The sequence below is a fragment of the Bos javanicus genome, chromosome 29 (assembly GCF_032452875.1).
Source record: "Bos javanicus breed banteng chromosome 29, ARS-OSU_banteng_1.0, whole genome shotgun sequence".
NCBI lineage: Eukaryota > Metazoa > Chordata > Mammalia > Artiodactyla > Bovidae > Bos > Bos javanicus.
In genome coordinates, this window is record NC_083896.1 from 43,975,648 (window position 1) to 43,999,114 (window position 23,467).

At 55.2% G+C, this 23,467-nt stretch overlaps 1 protein-coding gene across 2 annotated transcripts; it reads left to right on the forward strand.

Moving 5' to 3' along the window:
* The first annotated feature begins 1,567 nt into the window (after positions 1 to 1,567).
* Positions 1,568 to 22,828, forward strand: FRMD8 (FERM domain containing 8). 2 transcript variants are annotated; one of them, XM_061406938.1, is made up of 11 exons: positions 1,568 to 1,658; positions 1,969 to 2,053; positions 3,705 to 3,872; positions 6,043 to 6,144; positions 6,473 to 6,531; positions 6,656 to 6,822; positions 9,076 to 9,300; positions 10,626 to 10,749; positions 11,656 to 11,799; positions 17,927 to 18,125; positions 21,132 to 22,828. In XM_061406938.1, the coding sequence occupies exons 2-11, from the start codon at positions 1,969 to 1,971 to the stop codon at positions 21,248 to 21,250; spliced, it is 1,392 nt and encodes a 463-aa protein (XP_061262922.1). In that variant the 5' UTR covers positions 1,568 to 1,658; the 3' UTR covers positions 21,251 to 22,828. The 2 variants fall into 2 exon arrangements, with proteins under 2 accessions (XP_061262922.1, XP_061262923.1); XM_061406939.1 differs by lacking the exons at positions 1,568 to 1,658; positions 1,969 to 2,053 and adding an exon at positions 2,503 to 2,591.
* Positions 22,829 to 23,467: the final 639 nt, after the last annotated feature.

A 23,467-nucleotide genomic window follows, 5' to 3' on the forward strand; every position in this document is an offset into this window, starting at 1 on the left:
GTATGGATTCAATCCCTAGTTAGGGAACTATATCCAGCATGCCACAGCCAACATTTTTAAAATAAATAAATAAACACAACATTGTAAATCAACTATACTTCAATTTTAAAAAATTTTTAATGCAAAAACAAAAAAAAACATGCATCTTTCTCAGTGTTCTCTCTCCTCTCTCCCTCCACCCCCCCCCCCACCCCAGTGAAACCATAACATAACCTTTCCGAGGGCAGGAGCCTTGTTTCACCGAGGTCTCCACGTCCTGCCCCAGCCCAAGCCCGACACCACAGTAAGCACTCAACATACTGAACTGTGTTTGCACTTTACCCCAGCCAGTTTAGGGAAGACACCGAGCCATTGTGTCCCATCCCAGAGCTGGGAACCTGGAGGCGGGTGCCGCTTCCCACTGTTCACATCTGAACTTCCCTGAGTCCTTAGGTCATGTTGGGAAGGAAGACAAGATGTAATGGGCCAATCGTGGGGCAACCTGGGTCCTGGAGGCTAGGCAGAGAGCTGTTTCAAATATTGAGACTTGGATTGTGTTAGGCTGGAGCTGCCTTCCAACACGCTGCAATCAGGGCAGGTGAGCCCTCTACCCTCCACCCCTCACCCCACCTCCTGATCACCCAGCCCATTGCTGTCATTTGGAACAATCTCTGGCTTCTCTGTCTCAGGAAGGCGATCCATGGACCTGTTTTTTCTGAGATCTACATGCCAGGCACACACATGCTGGCCTTGCCAGGACACGTTGGTGACATGACCCTGGGGATAGGTGCTTTCACACCTGCCTCCTCTGGGCCCCAACCCCTCTACCCAGCCTGGGAATGCTGCAAGGTGTCCCAGGATGTGTGTCTAAGATAGTGAAGGCTCATGTGACTGCTCCCTGGATTAACAAGAGTGCCCAGCCTGGATTCCTGACAGGTAATCTGAGGATCTTTGGAGGTCATCGAATCCAATGTCTTCGTCTGACAGAAGGGGTAACTGGGGACCCGAGGGGAAAGGACTTGTCTGGAATAGTCAAGACAGGTACCCCAGTTCCTGACCACTGTGGGGAACTGACCACCTCATCCCCACTCCCGGCCTCGAGGCACTGCGGTACAGCAGGTTGCCAGCATCACCTTTACCCAGCACCCAGCACCCAGCACAGTGTGGCTCCGGGACACGTCCCCACGAAGCATCTCCCTTTCAGAAGTGAGGGGACTAGCCCAAAGTCACACGCGTGTGAGCGCCAGAGCTCGCGCCCCCATTCCCTATTTCCTTGAACCTTCGCCACATTCTGCTACAGGCCAACAGAGGGGGCCTGTGTGTGGGGATCACGGGCCCCCCAGTTACTCTGGTAGGTGGCGGGGCAGTTTCTTCAGTCGGCCACCAGGAGCCTTAGGCGGGCGGCCGGGATAAACGCGAGCCTGCAAGGGGCGTGCGCGCGCGGGCGGGAGGCAGGGCGCGTGCGCGGCGGCCCCGGGCTCCGATTGGCTCGCGCGGCCCGAAGAGGCGGGGCCGTGCGCGCCGCGCTTCCTCCGCCCCGGCTTCCGCGTCGCAGCCCCGGGAACCCGGGCGCGGGCGGGATCCTGCGTCTCCGCTGGCGGTGAGGTCGGAGCGGCACCTGGGGGCCCGGGTCAGGGCAGGAACCTGGACTGAGGCAGCGGGCGCTGCGTTCCTGCGAGGTGAGAGAGCGGCGACGCCCTGCACGGGCCTCCGCCCGGGACAGGGGTGTTGCAGGGTCGTGCCTGGGCATCTCGGCGAGCCGAGCTTGACCCTTCTCCTGACCACCACGGCCCCGATCTAAAGTTGACTGAGGAACCCGCCCCCCGCAGTCCCTCACCCCGCTAGTCTGCACACCTGTGCCTTCAGCCCTGGTGTTCACCTTCGTAGATAGCTCTGAACCCCTTCCTTGCTCAGTGACAGCTTGAAGGGCTTCCCAGCACCCCCATCCTTGTACCCTCCAGGAACAACTTTTTCTCTTTTCCTCTGCAGATGGACGGGCCAGAAGACAGTACCGGGCAGCCCGGCCCAGCTGATCGGTCCCATCGAAGCAGTGTGTCCTCCGTGGGAGCCCGAGGTGGGTCCCTGACCCCAGTCCCCACCCCGCCGTAACTTCCTAGGGTTCCAGCCCTGAGGAAGTGGCCCTGGCTCATCATCTCTGTCATTGAAGAGAATTTTATTTATTAATTAACAAGTAAGGTCTGTTGGGATGTGGAAAAGTGACAAGTCAGTCCGAGGACCTGGGCTCTGTCACACTAGGCTACTTGCAGAGTTGGGTACTCACTTGTAGATCTTCCTCACTTGTAAAACCTTAGGTAGCTGTGAAATTCACATAAAATCTCATGAATGAAAAGTGACAAATTCACTTTCTCTGTTATTTACATTTTGTAGGAAGAAAATTGGGCCCTAGAGAGGTTAAGTACAGGACACTGGAGCCTTTACTGCCCTAGACGTCCCTCTGAATTTCAGCCTCCTGGCGTGCTGCAGACCATGGTGTCGCAAAGAGTCGATACGACTGAGCTGAACTGACTGAACTGAACATTATTTTATGATCTCTCAAGAAAGTGACTGTTAGAGCCTAACAGACTGGGGATCCAAAAAGCACCTTCATTTGTGTTAGTAATAAACTATACCTATGTGTTTCGCAGGCTTCACCTCATTTGATTCACAGAAGCTCTGGGTGGGGTAGAGGGTGATGGGTAGTGGGGGATAGGAATTAGCCCTACTTGGTGCCTGAGGCGTGTGATGCACTGACTTGCTGAAGCCAGTCAGCCAGCCGGAGGCCAGGCAGGATTGGAGCCCTCAGGGCTTCTTCACAGTGCCTGTGGTTCCAGTGATGGAGATTTGAATCTAGCTGCCCTTCCAAGGGTCTCCTTTGGGCTCCAGGCTCCAAACAGGCATCCATAGGCTGTCACCAGGGAACACTCAGCTTTCAGGGTTGTACCTCAGCTGGCCTGTTTAAGACTTAAGTCCTTCTGAAAGGCCATTGTGTTGAGTCCTGAGGCCTGAAGAATCCTAAGGAGGCTGAGCCCTGAAACTTGCTATACCGCGGGGTGGCCTTGGGATTCCTCTGTCCCCACGTTAGCTTGGGCCAGAGAGAGGTAGTGGCTTGTTTAAGGTAATAGCTTGTCACCAGCTCTCTTCCTCCTTGCTTGATTTACTAACTGCTGTAACCTCAGGATGGGTTCAGTCTCTCTGCCCCAGTCCCACCTGTGGAATGTTCTCTTTCAGGGGAGAAGCACAGCAGAGTCCTTGGGGCTGCAGGGGGAGTGTGTTGCCGGTGAAGCAGCCAGCCCCAGTTTGAAACTTTGGAGGTTTAGGGTGGGACAAGGCTGATTCCTGGGCCAGAGTTGCAGTCTTCCTGGGTGGTTTGAAGGTCTCCAGCAAGTCCTAACAGACTTAAAAAAAAAATTATGCATTTATTTCAGCTGCACTGTGGCTTAGTTGCCATGTGCAGGATCTTTAGTTGCTGCATGTGAACTCTTAGTTGAGGTACGTGGGATCTAGCTCCCTGACCAGGGATTGAACCTGGGGCCTCTGTGTTGACAGCATGGAGCTAACAAGCACTCTTCACAGTGTCCTTCGGGGATGCTGGGGCTCTGCCTCTGGAGTGTAGCCTTGGTCACCCCAAGGGTTACAGGGTCCAACCCTAGCAGGGGAATGGAAGATGCTTAGATGGCACGCCTGTGCCAGCTGGCTCAGCTGACCTTGTCCGGCCCTCACTGCAGCAGCCGACGTGCTGGTGTACCTGGCGGATGATTCGATGGTGCCCCTGGCCGTGGAGAACCTGCCCTCACTCAGCGCCCACGAGCTGCATCGGGCCATCCGCGAGGTCCTACAGCTTCCAGACATCGCCCTGGACGCCTTTGCACTCTGGCTTGTCTCCCCTCTGCTGGGTAAGGCTTGGCACTGAGAAGCCCAGGTCGGGGGGCTGGAAGGGCACAGGCAGGGGAGGAGGGGGCAGCTTCTAGAACCTCTGGCCACTCTACATCAGGGAAAGGTGGGACTCACATGTGTCCTGGAGCCACCCATGCCTTCCAGGACCCAGAGCCTTGGAATGATGCCTGGCTTCTCTGCCCCCGTCTCCTTTCTTGATGCTGGTGGCAGAGAAGAGGCCGTGCCTGCCCCTTACCTCAGGGCGGCTGGAGCCTGATCATCAGGAGGAGTGGGATGGGGGACAGAGAGGGAGCTGTGCACGTTCACAGAGCACATGGTCCATGCCACAACCTGAGCTGGCATTTTGCAAGTAGAATTTCACCTTATCCTCATGGCCCAGCCTGGTCATACTGATGAGGAAATTGAGGTTTGGAGCAGCGGGGGCATTGAGTGGTGGGACAGAGATCGGAACAGAAGCCTGGGTGGGCCCCCAACCAGCCTCTTTGAACTGCACCCTGCTCTTTGGAGGCTGGGAGGAAGGTGGGACCTGCCCCAGGACGCAGCCACCCCAAGGGTGAGACTTTAAAGAGCACGGATGATGAGTGGGAACCCAGCTTCTCTGCAGGGACCCTCCAGCCCTGCCCGGTTTCTGATCACCTTGTCCTGCTTTTTCAGGCTGAGATCCCAAGGTGGGAGCGTAGCAAGAGTGAGGGCAGTGGGGGCTCTCCAGCCCTCAGGCCTGGGGGATGTGCGGCGGGCTTGCAGAGAGCCCCCTGGGGCCTCTGAACAGGGCCACTAGCCTGCTGACTTGGTTGGGAAAGGGGCCAGTGAGAGGATGCTCCAACTGGTGCCAGGGCAAGGCTTGTTCTGGGATTAGATACTCTCCCTTGTAGAGAAACAGGGGCAGAAGGGTGTGCCTGGTCCCTGGGCCCCCAGGAGTTTGTGCCTCTGCCCTGGAGGGAAGATATGCTGGCTTGGTGGGAAGGGGAATGCCTGTCTCCCCACCCCCACCCACCGGTGGGAGCTTCCTGCCCAGCTGTTGCTCTCGCCCACCCTCTTCCTGCTGACCAGTCTCTCTCTGCCGCTCCCCACCCGGCTCAGCCGCCCCACCTTCACCCTCTGGCTATCGGGCAGGACTGCGGGCCCCTCTGCTTGTGTCTCTGGAAATCTGGGGGTGGTGGTTTCATGTGGCCCCTGCCCGGCCTTCAGCTCCTGTCCCTGCAGTCGGCCAGCTGACTTCCTCCCCCACTCCCTCCTCGTCGCATTCCATCTGCCCCCTCACAAGAACATGAATGGGCTGCCTGTGTGGCCAGTGGGTTATGCTGGGCACCACCCCGGCCAGGGGGCCCCAGCACGGGGTCAGCGCCCACTCTGTTCCCAGGCTGGGTTCAGGAAGGCTGAAAGGCCACTTCAGCTTTGACGCGGGCCCTCAGGACTCTTGGCCGCAGTCCGCCCCCAGAGTGGGTGTGGTGGTGACCCACGCCCCAGGGCTGTGAGGCAGGGAGGGGTGCTGCCTGCTGGAGCCACCCTTCAAGCTGGATGTTTGGGAGGGTTTGACCTTCTGAGTGCCATTGTTACTCTGCGTGGAACAGGGCTCCAGGGACAGTCCGTCTCGCTGAGGGGACAACCTCTAGGCAGGAAGGCCCCATCTGGAAGTGTGGGACCAGGGTCCCATACTGATAACGGGAGTCCTCTGAGCTGCCGGGGCTTGGGGTAAGGCCATCTGGAGCCCAGAGCCCCCAGGGGACATGCTTGGGTGGGGGCTGGCAAGGGAGAGGCCCAGGCAGGGCCTGGAGCAGGGAGAACAGCTCCCTGGGCCTCTGAGCCTGTCACCAGCTTTGGGCTCTGCTTTCCAGGTAGTGCCAGGGGCAGCAGGACCTCCACCCCCAGCACCTTCCGTCTGCCTCAGCCTCTCGGCTATAGCCCACCCTGGGCACTGTAGGGAACAGTCAGGCTGGCTGCCTGGAACCTGACCCCCTCTCACTTGCTGTTTGACTTTGGACAAACAGCTTAACCTCTCTGAGCCTCAGTTTTCCCTGTGGATGAAGTGAGAGTAGGGTTATTCCAGGGCAGTTGCTATAAAGCACTTGACATGGTTTGGTGAACGTTGGCCCTGAGTGCATCGCTGCTGTGAGCGTGGGCAGTTGCGCTGCTCACGGCTTCACGGCTGCTTTCCCTCTCCTCTCGCAGAGGTGCAGCTGAAGCCCAAGCACCAGCCCTACAAGCTGGGCCGCCAGTGGCAGGAGCTGCTGCTGCGATTCACTGACGCCCCGGACGACGACGTGGCCATGGGTCAGTGCTGCTGCCTGTGTGTCCTTGGCTTGGGGGCCCACCTGGGTCTGGGGTGTGACCTCCCGGCCCATCCAGACCTCCCCTGGCAGGTGGAGCTGCGCTCGCTGAGGGCAGGGCCGGCATCTCCCCCAGGGGAGGGGAGCCCAGGATAGGGTGGGCTGAGGGGAACAGTGAGCACCTCGAGATAAGCCACACATCTCTGGACGGCTCTGGGGTTTCCTGAGCGGTGGTGGAGAAGACTCCCCCAAGACTAAGGAGACTGGGTCACTCAGTGGGGAAGGCAGGGTGGCTGTGCAAGGCGGCCGGTGACCCCCTCCTCTCTCCCCAGATGAGCCTTCCCTACAGTTCCGGAGAAACGTGTTTTTCCCCAAACGGCGGGAGCTCCAGGTGAGTCAGGGAGCCCCATGCGGTACTACCTCCCCAGGGTATCCAGCCTTCCCTTGGCCCTTGGCCCCTGGACACGGGTGTCCCTCTGGACTGAGCCATTCCTCCCTGCCACACCGGCTCGCAGATCCATGACAAGGAGGTCCTGCGGCTGCTCTACGAGGAGGCCAAGGGCAACGTGCTGGCCTCCCGGTACCCCTGCGACGTGGAGGACTGCGAGGCCCTGGGTGCCCTGGTGTGCCGCGTGCAGCTCGGGCCCTACCAGCCTGGCCAGCCCACCGCCTGCGCCCTGAGGTGAGGGCCCATGGAGGGGAGCCCCTGGTCTCGGAATCCTGGTTCCAAGTGGTCTTGCCACGTCCTGGAGTCAGGAGGCCCTGATGCTGTGTGACCTTGAGTGAGTCACCCCACCTCTCTGGACCTCCTCTTCCTCATCTGCTCTAGGCTGAGGGGCCTGGGCAGTGGGAGACAGGTGAAGTGATACCCGTGAGAGGACCCCTACTTGTGCACAAGGGTGGAGCCCAGCCCCCGTCTGAGGTCAGAGGGAGCTGGGCTTGTTCTCTTGGAAGTCATCGCCGGGGACTGACCACATTCTGAGTCCCAGTTGCCACCGATTGTCCTGTTTAGTCCTGAACTCCAGGGAAGAGGCCCCATTTCCTGACACTCCAGCATGCTGGTCTGTGCTTCCCAGCTGTCTTTCAAGAAACTGTGCTCTTTGATTGGCAGGGCCTGGGATTGTGACAATTGAGTCTACCCGGGTAGTAGACCAGGCCTGCCTCTGACCTCTGTAGACAAATCCTGAGGTTTAGCAATAATTGCAATGAGGATGTACTTGAAACACAGCCTGTCCTAGACTCAGGGTTCCCCCCACACCAGCCCTTCGGTGTATGGCTGTGTTGCGGGGGGAAGGATGTGCAGAGGTTGGGCCCTGTGCCCGGTGACTAACAGCTGGGGCCTAGCAGGGCCACCCAAGCTCAGCGGAGCCTGAACGCGCCCAGCTGAGCTGGCTTGAGGCTGGCAGCCATAGAAATCCCGGCTCTTGTGATGGCATGTCTGGTCCTGTTGCGGGTGACAGCAGACCCAGCTCAGACTGTTTGGACTTGAGGGACTTTGTCAGGACATGGACAGGCCCAGGGTGACTGAGGGCTTCCCAGGTGGCTCGATGGGTAGAGAATCCACCTGCAGTGCAGGAGATTATGGAGACCCGGGTTTGATCGCTGAGTCAGGAAGATCCCCTGGAGAAGGAAATGGCAACCCACTCCAGTATTCTTGCTTGGAGAGTCCCATGGACAGAGGAGCCTGGCGGTTTACAATCCACGGGGTCACAAAAGGTCGAACACAACTGAGACAGTGGAGGGTGACTGAGGTTCAGGGGCTCTGACTGGGTCCCTCCCACCCACCAGACCCGGTCCTCGCTCTCCTTGGCCAGCCCTTTGTCCTCTGGACCAGCTTTCACTCAGGCAAGCTCTTGCCTCATAGTGGCCAGGTGGCCACAGTGGTTGCACGTTGGCAAGAAGAGACCTCATCCCTCACGTGACCAGAGTCCTGAGACTCATGATGACGGCTAGGCCCAGGTCCACCCAAAGGAGACAGCGTGGCCAGGACACTGATTGGCTGAGGTCCAGATCCTCCCTTGGACCCGCCATGAGCCTGCACAGACCCCATGGACTGAGGGTAGGAGGCCAGATTTCCAAACGACAAGGGGGAGCTGTGGCTGGAAGTAGAGATGTGGGTGGCCCTGAGAAGTGGAGGGGCAGCCCCCTGGACGCCCCTCCTCCTGCTGCTCTATGGCCAGGCCTCTCCCCGCATTATGTTCCTTTCTGTGTCAGGGCCGCAGGGCTGGCCACCCCCTCCGTGGCCTGGAGTCTTGCTCCTCCAAAAGCCTCCTCCCTTCTTCAGTGAAAATGACAACCTCAACTGTGTGTGTTCGGCCCCTGCCATGTGCCAAGCACGTGTCAGCACCCATCTATATGAGTAGGGATCCCTGTCATTGAAACATGGGGAAACGGGCTTGGAGAGGCGCTCATGCCCCGAGCCCCAGCTGCGGTCCACTGGAAGGGGCGGCGCCCAGCCACAGTCGGAGGGCTGCCTGAGGGGGAGACACGGTGCTGTCACTCCAGGATTCTTGAGTCTGTGTGATTGAAAATGCCCTTTCCTTCATGAGCCTGTGCTGGTGGTGATTTTTTTTAACATCCGTGTTTAGCAGAACAGAACATCGCCAGCTCTAGGTCATTTGCACTATCTTTTGATTGTAAAATTGCTGGCTTAGGATTCCAAAGCTTCCTGACTTGATGACACAGACTTGATCCCGAGACCCTCTGGTCACAGTCTGGTTCTGGGGTGGGCGTGGTTTCAGCTCTCATCTTGTCTCCTGGCTTTGCCTTCTGGCCTCTCACCAACCAGGCGCGCTGCAGGGATAGGGGCAGTGGGCTCTCTGGGGGCTTGTGTCCAGGCGCCCCCCATGCTCCCCACACCCCAGGACCGTGGCATCTTCCCAGCCCGCAGGCACGGAGCCGTCCTCAGCCCAGCCCCATGTCCCTTCCTCCACAGGGAGAAGCTGGACTCCTTCCTCCCTGCCCACCTCTGCAAGCGGGGCCACGGGCTTTTCGCTGCTCTCCGGGGCCGTGGGGCCAAGGCCGGGACGGGCGAGCAGGGCCTGCTGAGTGCCTACCGCCGGGTGCAGGAGGCGGCCGGCAGTGACGGCGAGCGCGAGGCCTCCCTGAGCCCCCACTACCGCGCCTACCTCCTCAAGTGCCACGAGCTGCCCTTCTACGGGTGAGCAGCTCCCAAGTGCGGCCACAGCCCTGGGCGCTGTGTCCCTCCCCGGCCTGTGAACCCATCTCCAACCCCACTGAGCTCTGTCCTCACTCGAGGTGCGTCTAGATGCCAGCGCCTCAGGCTCCGCGGGTCCCGGGCTGGACACTCTTCCTCCCGTTCCCCTGTCACGAGCTCAGACACCGGGCAGGTCCTCTCCTCTCTCCTGCTACAGTCACGTGGCCCGTGGACCTGCCACCTCCCCTTCCGCCAGCTCTTGTTCACATAGGCACTTCTAGCCCTTAGCTCTTGGGTTCCTACTGGGTGCCAGCACCCTTGAGGTGCTAGAGACCCCTCGGTGAGCAAAAGAGACCACCTTCCTGCCCGTGAAGAGGCTGTTCTAGGGGCAAGAGAGACAGCAAACAGTAGAATCAGAGAACAGACCGTGGGCAGGCAGGATGAGCTGTGAGGACAGTGGCCACACTCCAGAGAGTGCCGAGGCTCAGGCCGAGGGCGGTGCTGCTCCCCTCCTGGGGCTTCAGGATTTAACTAAGGCTCTGGCTTTGCCAGAGACCTGGGTTTGATCCCTAGGTTGGGAAGATCCCCTGGAGGAGGGCATGGCAACCCACTCCAGTGTTCTTGCCTGGAGAATATCATGGACAGAGGAGCTTGGCGGGCTACAGTCCATAGGGTCTCAAAGAGTCGAACACGACTGAGCGATTAACACCTTTGCTTTCACTGGCTTAGCCAGGGGTGAGGGCCCAGGGCAGCCGGAGTGCGACAGGCCACGAGGGGGCCGGAGGGAGAGGGTGGCAGCTCAGTGCCTGCGTGTCCCAAGGCCCCTGCCCCTTTCCCTTTGTCAGCGTCAAGTCCTGAAGTGGCTTCCCTGCCTGAGCAGCCCGTCGGGGGACGGTGGGCAGCCTCAGCCCCCAGGCTCTCCCAGCCTCCAGCAGCTTCAGCTCCCATCTCTGAGCTCTCGGGCTCCTGGCCATTCCTGGAACATCACTCACTCTGTCTGACACCTGTGTTCATGCTCTGCCTTCTGCCCATGGTGCCCAGCTCTCTGTGAGCCACCCAGTTCCCCTCCTGTCCTATCTATTCCAGCCCTCCTATCCTGCCCAATCAGCTCAGAGGCCACACCTCCACAAAGCCTCCCTCTCGCCCACCTCCTCTGTTCCTCCCTCCCTGGGATGGGTTTCCACTTAACCTTTAGTCACCCAAACAGCGTAAGCATCTCAGGTGCCTGGGACAGGGCCTGGCCGGTGCACTCACTGGTGGGTGAACCCCGACCCTGGCCTTGTTCTTGGTGCTGGAGGGGACAGACTAACCCCAGCTTCCCGCCCCAGGTGTGCCTTCTTCCACGGCGAGATTGACAAGCCGGCCCAGGGCTTTCTGCACCGGGGCGGGCGCAAGCCAGTGTCTGTGGCCATCAGCCTGGATGGCGTGCATGTCATCGACTGCAGAGAGAAGGTACGTCCTGCTCCTCCAGGCGGCACCTGGAGCGGGAGCCTCAGTGGAGAGGTGGGCAGTGGGGTCCTTACCCAGGCCTTCCTGGTTCCCTGGGGCCTGTGGTTGGCCTCGGGGCAGGGTGGGCAGCCTTTCTGGCCTCCCTCTCTCAGATGTCTCTGGGGCTTCCACTGTCATTCTGGGGGCTTTGCTGAGCCTACTGTGGGTCAGCTTTCCTGCCCAGCCTGCAGGGCATGGAGGTGACCAGGGGAAGGGGCTGCAGCTGGTGGAGAGTGCTTGGCAGGGCCTGGCTGCTCTGCCTGACCAATGGCTGCACACTGGTGGTTTTCTGGAAAAACTCCATGATTGGGAGCCCTCCTGGCTGTCGGAGTCTTGCTCTGCCTCCTGCTTTTGGCGCTGGCTGTCTCCGCTGGTTGTCTCAGTCCGTGTAGAAGTGGTGTCGACAGCCCGCCCTGGGGGCTTCTATGCACCTGAGCGGGAGTCCCTCCCATGCCAGCAGACAAGTTTTGGGGGTACTTCTGGTGGTTCCCAGAGAGGGACCCCAGCCCTTCCTGGGCACCTGCTCCCCAACATGCCGGGTCCAGCTGCACCTCCTGCCGAGATGCCACCCAGCTGATCTCTGGGGAAGGAGGGTCTCCCCTGCCCCCCATCCCAACTCTCAGGGGCTTGTCCCACTGATGAGAAGGGCTGTGGGTTACGGGGTCTCAGTTCCTGGACCACAGCCCTCCTTGAGGGTCTGATGGGAGCGGGGATTCCTCTCCAGAGAGAAACTCATACGTGAGTTTCAGCTCAGCCTTGGAGGTAAATATTAGCCTGGCCAGGTGTGCCCTCCTAGTGATGCCCTCGGGGATGGGGCAGGGCAATGGGCCTCAGCCCAGAGGAGTCCAAGCTCTGTCTCCCGCTGGCCAGCACGTCCTGCTGGGCCTGCGCTTCCAGGAGCTGTCCTGGGACCATACCTCCCCCGAGGAGGAGGAGTCTGTGCTGTGGCTGGAGTTCGACGGCGACAACGAGGGCACACCGGTCAACAAACTCCTCAAGATCTATTCCAAGCAGGTAGGGGTGGGTGCTGCCTGCATCCCGGGGATGGGCGTGGAGAGGGTGGACTTAGGGGCCTCAGGTTATTGGAGGTCTCAGCCTGGCTAGCAAAGAGGTGAGAGGGCTGCTGAGGGCCTGGACACCACGGAGCTGACTGCTGCCGACCAGGAGCCACCCTTGAGGGTTGGGAAGGCCTAGCCAGGTGGTGGGGCAGCTGGGGCAGTGGTTGGTGGGGGGCTGCCCAGCGCTGTGTGACCAGCGTGCCTTTGTTTCACTCTTGTGTGCTCAGCACCCTGTCTTCCCACCCCAAACTCCACCCCTGCCCCTTCTCCTCCCACCTTGGTCACGGCCGAGGGCCCTTCCAGGACTGTGTGCCTCGGTGCTGCCCTGCCCAAGCACAGAGATACGCTCCAGGGACTCCCCATCGGTGCAAGCACACGGCCCTTCCTGCCGCCACCTTGAGCCTCTCACCCCTCCTGGCCACTCTGCTCCCTCTGCCCCCGCTTATTACTGGCCTAGACTTTTTTTTTTTGTCACACTGGAGCCTGTGGAATTCTAGTTCCCTGACCGGGGATCAGACTTGGGCCCTGAGTGATGAAAGCAGAGTCCCAACCACTGGAACACCAGGGAATTACCCAGGTCTCTTTTTTTTAATCTAAATGTTCTCTTTTATTTCTTTAGCACAGTTTTTTTTTTTTCTAAATCTCAAACGTCCTTTTCTTTTTAAAAATATGCTCATTCGGCTACATTGGGTCCTAACTGCGGCACACGTGATCTTTGTCACGTCACGCGGGATCTTTCGTCGCAGCACACGAATCCTCTGGTTGCGGCGTGTGGACTCCGGAGCACACAGCCTCAGTGCTTGCAGTGCACGGGCCTAGTTGCTCTGCAGCATGTGGAATCTTAGTTCCTGACCAGGGATCGAACCTGTGTCCCCTGCATGGCAAGACAGATTCTTAACCACTGGACCACCAGGGAAGTCTCCACTCTATTGAATTACAATATACATACAGAAAAGTGCCCAGCTCCTAAGTGTATATGGCTCAACACATTTCCTAAAAGAAACCCGTGAAACAGACTTCCCGGGTGGACAATGGGTGGGAATCTGCCTGCCAGTGTAGGGGACACAGGTTCGGTCCCTGGTCCAGGAAGATTCCACAGGCCGAGGAGCAACCAAAAGCCCGTGTGCCACAACTGCTGAGCCCACACTCCGCAACAAGAGAAGCCACCGCGATGAGAAGCCCGTGCCTGGAGAGTAGCTCCCGTTCACCGCAACTAGGGAAAAGTCCAAGCAGCAGCGAAGACCCAGTGCAGCCAAAATTAAATAAATCATATATTTAAAAAAGAAACCCATGTAACACCTTTCAGATTAAGAAGTCCCCTCCTCGATCCCCCTCCCAGCCGTGCCTCCCACCCAGGGACCCCCGCATCCTGACTTGTGTCACCCCAGAGTCTTTGTGCCTGGCTTCGAGCTTTACGGCAGAGGGTCCCCACGGCGCGTTCTGTTCTGCCCAGTCTCGCGCTCAGCCCTGTATCGGGGGCTCCATCCTCGTCCCCACTGTAGGTGCCAGTGCCGTGGTCTCCCACTTGCACTGGGCAGTCCCGCGTATGAATTTGCCCCTCTTGACTTTTCCGTCCCATTGCTGACGGGCCCTTGGGTGTTCAGTTCTGACTGTGGCAGAAGATGCTGCCTGTATCCTCTGTGCGCACGCCCAGCTTCAGGCCCAGGAGCCGACTGGTCCCTTCAGCCACTCTGGTGGTTGAGGAGGGATATCTCCTCGTGCTTTTTTTCTTTACTTTCTAGTCAACTTTATGAGATATAATTTACAATAAAAAGCACCCGTTTTGAGAGGTGAGTTTTAACATGTTCACATACCCACCGCCACCACAGGCAAACTACAGAGCTGCTTGTTTGCTGTCCGCGTATCTTCCTAGAAGTGAAACGCCTCTTCACATCTTTTGCCCATTTTTTATGGGCATTTCCATCACCCCCAAATCTCCACGTGATTTTAGTTGGCATTCCCCCCACATACACACACACAAATGAGGTTGAGCACCTTTATATATATATATAATGATGCTCAACCTTTATATATATATAGATGGCTCATATATATCTGCCATGTGGATGTCCTGTTTGTTGAAGTCTGCCAATTTTTCTTTGGAGTTTTTTCTCTCTTTTTTTTTTTTTAACTGTTTTATACATATCTCTTCTGACTTCAGACTCATCTCTTCACTTGCTATCTGATAACCTCCTCTTAGCTGTACCTAGAGTTTTGCTTTCTCCAGAATGTCATATAAACACACTTATCGTATTTACCCAGGAGAAAGGGACATATGTCCACACACAGACTTACACTAAGATGTTCATACAGCTTGTGTGTCATAACCAAAGAACTGAAAACCACACGAATGCCTGTCAGCTGGTAGATGAACAAATAGCGACCCAACGCTGCAGCATACACACACTCTGCAGCCTTTTGAGCCTGGCCACTTTCACTAAGATTCACGCCCCTGAGATGGTCCGCATTTCACAGTGTACCGGTTTTTCCCTTTTGACTGTTGAGTAGTGTTCCACTGGGCGGATACTCTTTACCCACTGAAGGGTATTTCCAGTTTGGGACTTCTGTGAATAAAGCTGCTCTAGACATTTGTGTGCAGGCTGTTGGGTGGCATATGCCTCAGTTCTCTGGTGTGAATACCTAGGAGTGGGGTTACTGGGTTGTATCAGAACAGCCTTACTGGAAGCTACCAAACCGTCTTCCAAAGGGACTGTGCCATCCTGCAGTCCCTCCAGCCGCGTCTGAGTCCAGGGCTCCGCATCCTTGCTCAGCGCTTGGTGGTGTCAGTGTTGTTGGTTGGTTTGCCATTGTAATGACTGCGGTAGTGACAGGTCAGTGTGGCTGTCGCTTGCATTTTCATTGTGACTTATGATGTTGATTATCCTTCTGTGTGTTTATTTGTTATCTGTAGGTCTTTGATGGAATGTCTGTTCAAATCATTTCTCCACTTGGTTAAAATCGGGAAATTTGTAACATAGTTTTATTTATGTGTTTTATTTCTGACCGTGCTGGGTATTCATTGCTTTTTGTGCAGGCTTTCTCTAGTTGCAGCAAGTGGGGGCTACTCCTCATGGCGGGGCTCTGGCTCCTTGTTGCGATGGCCTCTCTCGTTGCAGAGCAGCAAGGGCTCCAGGCGCTAGGGGCTGCAGCGGTCGCGGCACAGGCTCGTCGCTGCAGCGCGGGCTTAGTTGCTCTGCAGCACGTGGAGTCTTCCTGGACCAGGGATCGAACCCGTGTCCCCTGCATTGGCAGGCAGGTTCTGATCCCTCGTGTCACCAGGGAAGTTCCTGAATTGGCTTATTTGTTTTCTTAGTGAGCTATAGGAGTTCATTATATGTTCTGCATACCAGTCCCTTATCAGATAAATATTTTACAAATGTTTTGTCTAATAACTTGACAAAATCTATAACTTTGTCTACAACTTTTTATTTTCTTAAAAGTGTCTTTTGAAGAGATGTTTTTAAATCTTCCAGTCCATTTATTTTAAATGACATTTTAAAAATTATTTTATTTATTTATTTTTGGCTTTTTTGGTGGCTCAAGACAGTAAAGAATTTGCCTACAATGCAGGAGACCCAGGTTTGATCCCTGGGTCAGGAAGATCCCCTAGTGAAGGGAATGGCAACCCACTGCAGTATTCTTGCCTGGAGAATTCCATGGACAGAGGAGGCTGGCAAGCTACAGTCCATGGGGTCGCAAAGAGTCAAATACACGACTTTGACTTTGTACTGGGTCTTCATTGCTGCACGGGCTTTTCTCTAGTTGTGGCGAGCGGTGGCTACTTCAGAGTTTTGGTATAGAGCTTCTCATTGCGATAGCTTCCCTTGCTGTGGAGCACGGGCTCTAAGGCGCACGGGCTTCAGTAGTTGGGGCACGTGGGCTCTAGACACAGGCTCAGTAGTTGTGGCACACCAGCTTAGTTGCTCCTTGGCACGTGAGATCTTCCGGGATCAGGGATCGAACCCGTGTCTCCTGCATTGGCAGGGGTATTCTTTACCACTCACCCACCAGGGAAGCCCCTGGTCCATTTATTTTACATCTCCATTTATGTCTTTGATTTCTTTCACGAACATTCTGTGGTTTTCAGCATACATATCGTATCTATCTTTTATTAGATTTATCCCCCTCCCTATTTGTTTGGTGCTGCCAGAGATGGTACACCGTTTTTTAATTTCAATTTCCAGTTGTTGGCTGTGGCGTATAGAAACACCGTTGATTTTGTTTTCCTCATATCCTATAACCCTGTGAAACTCACTCGTTGAAAGCAGGTTTTTTGAGGCTCCTTTGGGATTGTCTCTGGGCTGTTCAGCGTCGTCTGTGAAGGGGGCAGTTGTGTTCTAACTTTGCAGGCTGCGTGCCTCTCCCTGGTCTCACCTGGTGAGTCGGGGTGAGCAGACATCCTGGGCCTGAGGGGAAAGCCTTCAGTCTTGCTCTAAGTCAGCGTGGTGTTGGCTGTGCGTTCTTCATAGATGCCCTTCATCAGGTCAAGGAAGTTCTCTTCCATTTCTAGAAATGGAAGTCTTATCCTGAGTGAATATTTCATTTTGTTGGAGGCAGCTGAGCTGTAATGGCAGCCTCCCCCAACCTCAGGACCTGTGTTGGAGGATCTCAGAGGGCGCCCTGGTGTGCTCAGCTCCGTGCAGCTCCCTCAGGGAGGAGAGGAGGGTGTGTGGGGCCCGGACCTCCCATGCAGTTTCCTGCCCTGCTTGCCCTCCTCAGGGCGGCTTGTGTTGCTCTGGAGCAGCCTCGGGTCCCCCCATCGGGCAGGCAGTCACCGACCGCCCCCTTGGCCTCTGACCCTGCTCCCCAGCGGGTTCTCATCTTGGGGTCCAAGGCCAGCCTGTGTCTACCCCAGTCCTTGCTGTGTCCTGCTCCCTGAACATGCCCTGCCTAGGCGACGCCACCTGCTGGCAACTTTCTGTCTGTGGATCTGCCAGCCCTGGCTGTCCCCGCCCTAAGGTGCCCAGACCCTGCCCTCTAACATCTGGTCATGTCACCTTTTATGTCAATGTGTGTGATGTTCAAGTCTGTTGAGAAGGCTTCAGGAATGTGTTCAGGGGAACCGCCTACTCCACTCAGCTGACCTCACTATTTAGCAAGCCAGGCTCCCCTGTCCTTCACTCTCTGCTGGAGTTTGCTGAGATTCGTGTCCACTGAGTCGGTGATGCTCTCCTACCACCCCATCCTCTACCACCCCCTTCTCCTCGTGCCTTAAGTCTTCCCCAGCATCAGGGTCTTTTCCAATGAGTCAATTCTTCACATCAGGTGGCCAAAGTATTTGAGCTTCACAGTCCTTCCAATGAATATTCAGGACTGATTCCCTTTAGGATGGACTGGTTTGATCTCCTTGCAGTCCAAGGGACTCTCAAGAGTCTTTTCCAACACCACAGTTCAAAAGCATCAATTCTTTGTGGTCCTTCTTTATGATCCAGCTGTCACATCCATACATGACTACTGGAAAAACCATTGCTTTTCAAACTATTCAGACTTTTGTCAGCAAAGTGATGTCTCTGCTTTTTAATACACTGTCTGGGTTTGTCATAGCTTTCCTTCCAAGGAGCAAGCATCTTAATTTCGTGGCTGCTATCACCATCCGTAGTGATTTTGGAGCCCAAGAAAATAAAATCTGTCGCTGCTTCCACTTTTTCCCCATCTGTTTGCCATTAAGTGATGGGACCGGATGCCATGATCTTATTTTTTTAATGATGAGTTTCAAGCCAGCTTTTTCACTCTCCTTTCTTTCGGGAAGATCCCCTGGAGGAGGAAATGGCAACCCACTCCAATATTCTTACCCGAGAAATCCCATAGACAGAGGCGCCTAGAGCGCTACAGTCCATGGGGTCGCAAGAGTCAGACACAACCACACAATTAAACAGCAACAATCTGACCCCTGAAGTCAACCCAAATGGGGTGCCTCCCCTGGCTCACAGAGCAGACTCCCCTTCTTCTATTGTGTAAAAGGTATTTGTTTCCTCATCGGCCTCCCCCACCAGCTGGTAGGGCATGTGGGTCTGGATCCTCTCGCTCTGTAGCAGGTAATAGAGAGCCCCCCAGGCCTCACACCAGCCCCTTCTCCTCCCCAGGCCGAGCTGATGAGCAGCCTCATCGAGTACTGCATCGAGCTGAGCCAGGCTGCGGAGCCCGCCGCCTCCCAGGAGGCCGGCCCCACCTCGGCCTCTGGCTCCTCACCACCCCCTCACCAGCGCCCCCAGCTGCGGAGGCAGGGCAGCGTGGTGTGCAGCCGCATCCAGCATCTCTCCACCATCGACTACGTGGAGGAGGGTGAGTGACCACCTCATGCTGTGCACACACACCTACACGTGTGCACATGCACACCACGGGGAGTTCTGGAAGTGGGAAGCAGTTCCAGATGCAATGAGTTAGCTTCCAGCCGGCAGGACCTGGCGGGGGACAAGGGCTGGGTTTGAGCATCCCATCGTTTGATGGAGAGTTGGAGGCTTCTCTCTGGGGCCCCAGCAGTAAGAGCCCCTCACTGCTGTGTCCACAGGCATATCCAGACATGAAAAACTAGAAACTACTGGTTTTTAGTAGTTCTTAGTTACTAAAGCTATGGGTATAGGAAGGACGGATACACACCCTGTGGAATCGGTGCAGCTGGTAAAGATGACATAGGTGCCCTAATGCATGCTTTGCCTGCTGGCTCAGTGGTAAAGAATCCGCCTGCAGTGCAGGAGATGCAGTTTTGATCCCTGGGTCAGGAAGATCCCCTACAGAAGAGAATGACAGCCCATTTCAGTATTCTTGCCTGGAGAATCCCATGGACAGAGGAATCTGGCGGGCTACCGTCCATAGGATCGCAGAGGCAAGACACGACTGAGCGACTAACAAACATACACACGTGATCTGCAGTTGATTGAACTGGTGGGTGAGACGGAACCATGTCTATGAAGGGCCAGCGAGAAGTTATACTTGGATTTTCGACTGCACAGAGGGTTGGCATCTCAACCCGCTTGTTATCTAAGGGCCAACTGTATTTGTAGTTCATCAGCTACTATAAACAGCATACCAAATCCTTACCTGGAATCCATAACTGTTTCCTCGAGATAAATTACTAGAAATAGGGTTGCCAGGTCAAAGTGTGCAGCCACTGTACCCCCCCAGTGAGAAGGACGCACGTGCCTCTCCATCCTCACCCATGACAGGTGTTATCACCCTGAGGGCTGTGGGCTCATCAGAGTTGGTGTTCGGATGCTGGTGAAGCAGGGCCGTTTTTCCGTGCAAGTTTCTTCATCAGTTCAGTTCAGTTCAGTCGCTAAGTCGTGTCCGACTGTTTGCGACCCCATGAATCACAGCACACCAGGCCTCCCTGTCCATCACCAACTCCCGGAGTTCACCCAGACTCATGTCTATCGAGTCAGTGATGCCATCCAGCCATCTCATCCTCTGTCATCCCCTTCTCCTCCTGCCCCCAATCCTTCCCAGCATCAGGGTCTTTTCCAATGAGTCAACTCTTCGCATGAGGTGGCCAAAGTACTGGAGTTTCAGCTTTAGCATCATTCCTTCCAAAGAAATCCCAGGGCTGATCTCCTTCAGAATGGACTGGTTGGATCTCCCTGCAGTCCTAGGGACTCTCAAGAGTCTTCTCCAACACCACAGTTCAAAAGCATCAATTCAGCGCTCAGCCTTCTTCACAGTCCAACTCTCACATCCATACATGACCACAGGAAAAACCATAGCCTTGACTAGATGAACCTTTGTTGGCAAAGTAATGTCTCTGCTTCTGAATATGCTATCTAGGTTGGTCATAACTTTCCTTCCAAGAAGTAAGTGTCTTTTAATTTCATGGCTGCAGTCACCATCTGCAGTGATTTTGGAGCCCAAAAAAATAAAGTCTGACACTGTTTCCACTGTTTCCCCATCTATTTGCCATGAAGTGATGGGATCAGATGCCATGATCTTCGTTTTCTGAATGTTGAGCTTTAAGCCAACTTTTTCACTCTCCACTTTCACTTTCATCATGCGTTACCATTTATTTCTGTTGCCTGTTTTTCTTCTGTCACTTGCTTTTTAACATGAACGTATTATGTTAATACGGTATGTTTGTTAGAATTAATGAACTGACACGATGCAGTAAATTAACTGAAGTCCTTAGTTTTAACCTTACCTAACATCCTCTTTCAGATGCATGGTCCCATCCAGAACACCACACCTCATGTGGCTGTTGTGTCTCCTTAGGCTCCTCTTGGCTGTGACAAGTTTCTCAGACCTTCCTGGTTTTGATGACCTTGAAGTCTTGAGGAGGACTGGTCAGGCATATTGTAGGATGCCCCTTTACTGGAATCTCTCTTCTGTTTTTCTCCTTATTAGACAAGAGTGAAAGGTTTGGGGGAGGAAGGTCACAGAGGTAATGTGCCATTTTTGCCACGTCATATCAAAGGTGCATTATCAACATGATTTGTGACTTTTGATGTTGACCTTGATCACCTGGCTTGAAATTTTTAACTTTTAAGAAGTCTTTTTAGGGACTTTCCTGGCAGTCCACTGGTTAGGATTCCAGGCTTCTACTGCCAGGTTCGATCCCAGGTTGGGGAACTAAAATTCCACAAGCACCACCCTCTCCTCCCTCCCCCAGAAAAAGTCTGTCTGTTTCATCAAGGATCATTTTCAGCCAGTGGTATGTATTATAGGTATTTTGTGATGTTGGTCTGTTCTTTCTTCTTTTTTATAATTGAATGATGTGTGTGCTCAGTCATGTCTGACTCTTTGCGACCCCATGTACTACACCCCGCCGGGCTCCTCTGACCATGGAATTTTCCAGGCAAGAATACTGGAGTGGGCTGCCCTTTCCTACTCCAGAACTGAACTACAGTTGACATATTATATATTCGTATATATAGTGATTTTGCCATAGTGATTCAGTATTTTTATACGTTATGAAGTGATCTTCCTGAGTCTGGTCATCTGTCACCATTCAGAGTTACTATAGTATTACTGACCATATTCCTTATACTATCCAGGACATCCCTGTGAGTTCTTTTTAGCTGGATGTTTGTACCCCTCTCCAGTCTCTTTTCGAACAGGTTTAGACACCACAGCAGGCCCACCATCAAATGGAAACCCTGGTGACCTGATATAGGAGACTGGGCACCCCCCCCAACCCCGATCCTCTCACTATGGGAGGGTTGGGGGTCGGGCTGAGGCTCACGAAGCTGGTGGGAGTGAAGAGGGGAGCTCAGCCTGAACAGGCTCCAGAAGGGGCTCCCCTGGGGCCGGGCCCCTCCCCGGGGGGTCACCCTCCTCAGTGCGTCCCTCTTGTTCCCCCAACAGGTGAGACGATCAAGCGGGTGAAACCGAAACGCACCACATCCTTCTTCAGCCGGCAGCTGTCCCTGGGCCAGGGGAGCTACACCGTGGTCCAGCCCGCCGACAGCCTGGAGCAAGGCTGAGGGCCGCCGTGCAGGCGGGAGAGCATGGGGGCATCGTGCTGCCTGAAGGCGCGTGCCGGGGGGAGGGCGGCCTCCGTGTGTGGCCAAGCTGCTGCTGTGCCGGGCTGGGGTGTGCAGAACTGGCTGGGGGCTGCTGCAGGCACCCTCTTGCAGCCTGCCTGCTGTCCCTGGACTCCGGGCTCCGCTGCAGTCTCAGAACCAATCTGACTAGCCCCCAGCCAGCCCCTCCCACCCAGGGACTCGCCTTTGTGCCCTCTCAAGACAGAGTATCCCCCGCTCTGAAGTCCCTCGGTTGGCAGGTGGCTGAGCAGTAGGGCTCAGGACACTCCAGAGGAGCATGTGTGTCTTTGGTTTTTTCCCTGGACATTGGTGACCACATCCCCACATTCCAGCTCATGTGGCCAGGCTGGGACATGGCCCTGCGAGGAGAGGGTCGGGGCCTCCACAGTGAGGCCCCCACAGAACCCTCTCCAGTTCGATGGAACTGGAGGGCCCCCTGTGCCCCTCACTCTGGTCTCCTTTGTAAGCAGGAGACTCTGACCAGCAGGAAAGCAAGCCTGCTGATCTTTGGTGATGTCACTGTGCTGGGAGGTGGCTGCCCTGTGGACCCACCAGCCCGCGGGCCCACATTCCACACCCAGAGGAGCTCCCAACCCCCCTTGAGGCTTCCAGTTTCAGTTTTGATCTTTTTTTGATCCGCTTTGGTTCCATGAAGCCTGCAAACTCAGGCTACTCACGAGGGTGCCCCCACCATCTCGGAGCTGCTGGCGCTCCTTCCAGGATGATACTGAGGTTTCATCCAGCCCTAGGCCCATGCACGGGAAGTCCCTGGCAGGGAGGGGTCTGTTCTTTCTCGGGGACCTTGTAGGGCGGTGGATGTGGCCTGGGTGGGGCTCTTCCCATGGCCTCCTGCCTCCTCCCAGAAGAGCTGGCCTCTCAGCCTTGGGCTCTTTCTCGGCGGTCACCCCCCTCACCACCACCACTGGGGCGCTTCTGGGGACTTTCCACAGGAAGGAGGCAGATCCAGCCCGACACAGGGTTTGCTTTGTCTTTCCTTCCCGGTGGAGAATGGGGGGAAGGGAATGTGAACCTCTTGTCTCCGGATGTCAGAGCCCACTCACCTCCTCCTCCCTTTGTTGGCTCTTGAACACTCCAGATGTTTGGGGGGGGGGGGCTTGCCCTCCAGCAGTAGGGCCTTTGTTATCTGTCATAATGAATAGGTGTCTCCAGCCTTTGCAAATGTCCCAGCTAGAGGACATCTCATCTCTGCTGGAGACCTCATTGGCTCCCAGCCCCTCCGGCTCCTAGCCCTCTGGTTATCTGCTCCCATGCACTGTTTTGATGCCAAGTGAATTCTTATCTGACAGATTGAGGGGCCTGAGGGACGTGATGGGTGTGTGTGTGTACACAGATTACTTGTTTTGACTCTTCAGCCTCCTCTTCCTGTTTTCTGAGCATCCATTGTGCCTTAACTTTTTCTCTCTGCCCTTGTGGGACAAAGCAGTGTTTCACTAAGTGCCCTTTGAATGTTCCTATCCTTTTGTATCATGTGACTTATTAAAATCAATTTCCAGCAAACTTTGTTATTGTTGTTCTGTTGCTAAGTCGTGGACTGCAGCACTCCAGGCTTCCCTGTCCTTCACTGTCTCCCGGAGTTTGCTCAAACTCATGTCCATTGAGCCGGCGATGCCATCCAACCATCTCATCATGTGACTTATTATTAATAAAATCCATTTCCAGCAAACTGTGGGGTGGTTTATGTTATCAAATAATGAGAGTGTGTTAATTACAGTCTGGGAGTTGATTATAGGCTGCATATTTGTTTTTTGTTAAATATGCATGAAGAAGGACTTACCTGGCAGTCCAGTGGTTAAGACTCCATGCTCCCAATTCAGGGGGCACAGATTCAGTCCCTAGTTGGGGAACTAAGATCTCAAGTGCTGCAAGGAAGATCAAAGATCCCACGTGCTGCAACTGACTCCTGGCACAGCCAAATAAATACTTTTTAAAATAAAAAATCAATTAAAATACTTGATAAAAAGTAAATAAAACAACCCACAGGGAATTGCCAGGTGGTCCAGCGGTTAGGACTCACTGCTATCACTGCTAAAGCCCCGGCTTCAATCCCTGGTGGAGGAATGAAGAAACCACAAGCCATGTGGCATGGCCAAATAAATAGAAATAAAACAACCCACATTCATGGTCTCACGGTTCTCG

What these genes read in the sequence shown, in the direction of transcription:
- FRMD8 (XM_061406938.1), top strand. Translation starts at nt 1,969, where the DNA reads ATGGACGGGCCAGAAGACAGTACCGGGCAGCCCGGCCCAGCTGATCGG. An exon ending in GCTTGTCTCCCCTCTGCTGG is followed by an intron (nt 3,873 to 6,042) that starts GTAAGGCTTGGC and finishes CTCCTCTCGCAG; the next exon opens with AGGTGCAGCTGAAGCCCAAG. An exon ending in CCAAACGGCGGGAGCTCCAG is followed by an intron (nt 6,532 to 6,655) that starts GTGAGTCAGGGA and finishes ACCGGCTCGCAG; the next exon opens with ATCCATGACAAGGAGGTCCT.